This window comes from Penaeus chinensis, chromosome 9, assembly GCF_019202785.1.
Source record: "Penaeus chinensis breed Huanghai No. 1 chromosome 9, ASM1920278v2, whole genome shotgun sequence".
Taxonomy (NCBI): Eukaryota; Metazoa; Arthropoda; class Malacostraca; order Decapoda; family Penaeidae; genus Penaeus; species Penaeus chinensis.
The window spans coordinates 11,122,251-11,124,750 of record NC_061827.1 but is presented as its reverse complement, the minus strand read 5'-3'; the positions used below and the strand labels follow the sequence as shown (position 1 = coordinate 11,124,750).

At 36.4% G+C, this 2,500-nt stretch overlaps 1 protein-coding gene across 3 annotated transcripts in view; it reads right to left on the bottom strand.

The window, feature by feature from the left end:
• Positions 1-2,500, bottom strand: part of LOC125029005 (sarcalumenin-like) — a 41,399-nt gene that overhangs the window by 2,544 nt on the left and 36,355 nt on the right. For all 3 annotated transcript variants that reach the window (XM_047618705.1, XM_047618706.1, XM_047618707.1), the window contains one exon: positions 2,474-2,500. This exon is cut by the window's right edge and continues 28 nt beyond it. In XM_047618705.1, coding sequence (XP_047474661.1) covers positions 2,474-2,500 — 27 coding nt within the window. The remainder of the gene's footprint in view (positions 1-2,473) is intronic.

Genomic DNA, 2,500 nt, shown 5'->3' with positions numbered 1-2,500 from the left:
TTGTTACTAAGTCAGTATGTTGATCACGTGGCTCTGGGTTGCTGTAGACTGCACATGTTGAGAACAGCCCTTCATTGGGCAGCTCGCTATATAATCTCGCTAGGAGCCCAAAGAAGAGACATCCTCAACATATAGGCCTGAAGACCTCCACACAACTCTGGTACAATTTGTCTTGCCTCAGAAAGTCAAAACACCTATAATAGTAAATGTCTCTTATTACGTATGCACTAAAAATATAATCAGATGTATCATATACCTTTTTAATTAAAGACATGAAGCATTCACAATCCTTAGAATAAAGCAGCGTAGGCACTACTCTTCTTCTTGTTCCGTGAATTTCAGCACTAACACCTGCCATGATGGTAAACTGCTATGCTTCAGAACCAATAATCAACACTATGATTTGTCACAGAGACCTCTGTTCAGGACCAAGCCCAGGACTTGACTGCTGAGGGACAGCTACAGGACAACTTATATATACCCAGTATGGGTGACGTCACGGAAAGACAGTGCTTATCACCCCCAGCCACATATTCGGTTTCATGTTACACTCTACAAAAGCATACTTTTCTGGATAAAATGACCTATGAACATTTAAATAATTTCCATGAACATAATATCATGTGGAATAAAAGGACCTACAGGCCTTTATTTTCCTTCTACATAAGTATAAACAAAGTTTAAATGAATATACACTGAACCTGGTCTCAGATAGGTTCCAACCAATCAGATTAAGCCACATGCATCTTCTAACATGAGACTATGTGCCTCTGCTACACATGAATTCAAAAACCTATACAATTCTTATATACTTATTATTGCATAGCAAATCTAACTCTGAGGTCAGTTCAGTGAAGGATTACTGTAGCTATATTCAAAGACCATCTCCTTTGAGCTTCTTTTCATGCCTTTATAGATTAAGGGCAAAAGGAACAAATAAGAACAAAGCTGAAGGGCTGTATCTCATACTTTCTCAGAGTTGAACCAAAAGCTAACAGGATGTTTTGGAAATCAAGTTAAGTAATTCTTGCCATGTGATTCTCACTAAAATAAAAGGACATAAATTATTTACATTTATTCACTAGTACAGAGAAAGATAGCTCCTTTATCTTTATCCTCACATGGGTTTGACAACTGAAGTCCTTATTTCCAAAAACACAAAATCTAGAGTTTAGAACAAAAAAAATCCCTATGTGAAATCTTCAAACTATCTGTGAGAGACAAAAACAGATAGGACACAGCTGTGATTTCCGCACACGTGCACAAGCGCCCCACAGACAGAGGAAGAGTGGTAGATAACAGTCACACCAGCACCAACATTTTTTTTTTTTTTTCTCTCTCTCCTCTCTATCTCTTTTTCACTTTTTCATAAGCTACAAACAGTTATGGCAGATTATATAGTTATCATACAGTTACCTTGCACATAGTTCCATTCTGCTTGTAATTATGAGAATTGAACACTTTACATATCAATAACTATACTCAGAAAACAATATAACATCTACATATAGAAAATGGGTCTACTAAATTGTTACATCCACAAATGCTCTGAAATCCTATCATGGTGTATCTGGTTTCAAATAATAATCACAAGGAAATAATAATTACAAGGTCCATCAAAGCTGACAAGAATTGGGTTTGTCAATAAGCCAAAAAGGAACCGATTCAAACTAGATTTTGAAGCTAATATTGTAATGTCAAATTACAACCACCAAACTGGCCAGTTTTATGGTTCAAGTAATGCATTTTAAAACCATGTGAAGATAATCCACTAGCACCATGTTACATGGCTTCCAATGGAAAATAATGCATAAGGAAATCTAGCCCTCCCACCCCACACACACTATGAAGTCTCTTTTAAAAGTCAACAACAACAACAACAACAACAACAACAACAACAACAACAACAACAACAACAACAACAACAACAACAACAACAACAACAACAACAACAACAACAACAACAACAACAACAACAACAACAACAACAACAACAACAGTATATACAAACTGTCATTACATGGCTTGATTCCTCAACAGCATTCCTCAACAGCATCATACAAACTTATTAACCTAATGCCACCGGAAAACGTGAAATGAAATATACCTACCCAAAGATGGCTCCACAAGTGCCGCCAAAGAGTCAATTCATAGTCTACATGGCCCATTGCCTGATTTTTCCCTTCCATAGGTTTTTGGGGAAAATGTGTTTTTTTCTATTGCTATTAACATCAATGCTGTTATTATTACAATTGACATTATTATTATTATTATTACATCTTTATTAATAATACTAATAGCAAAGTAAAATGACGTACTTCCAAAAATCAAGGAAAATGGTAAACAGGTCAGACTAGTGAGTTGCTGACTAAGCTCTTGTGGAGCCATCTGTAAGTAAATATAATTGATACACTAAACACACTATGGGCACTGCGCATGGTAGCCCCAGCATTCAACCAGTAACATTACTCACCCTCAATGTCTTGCAGGGGCTTGAAGT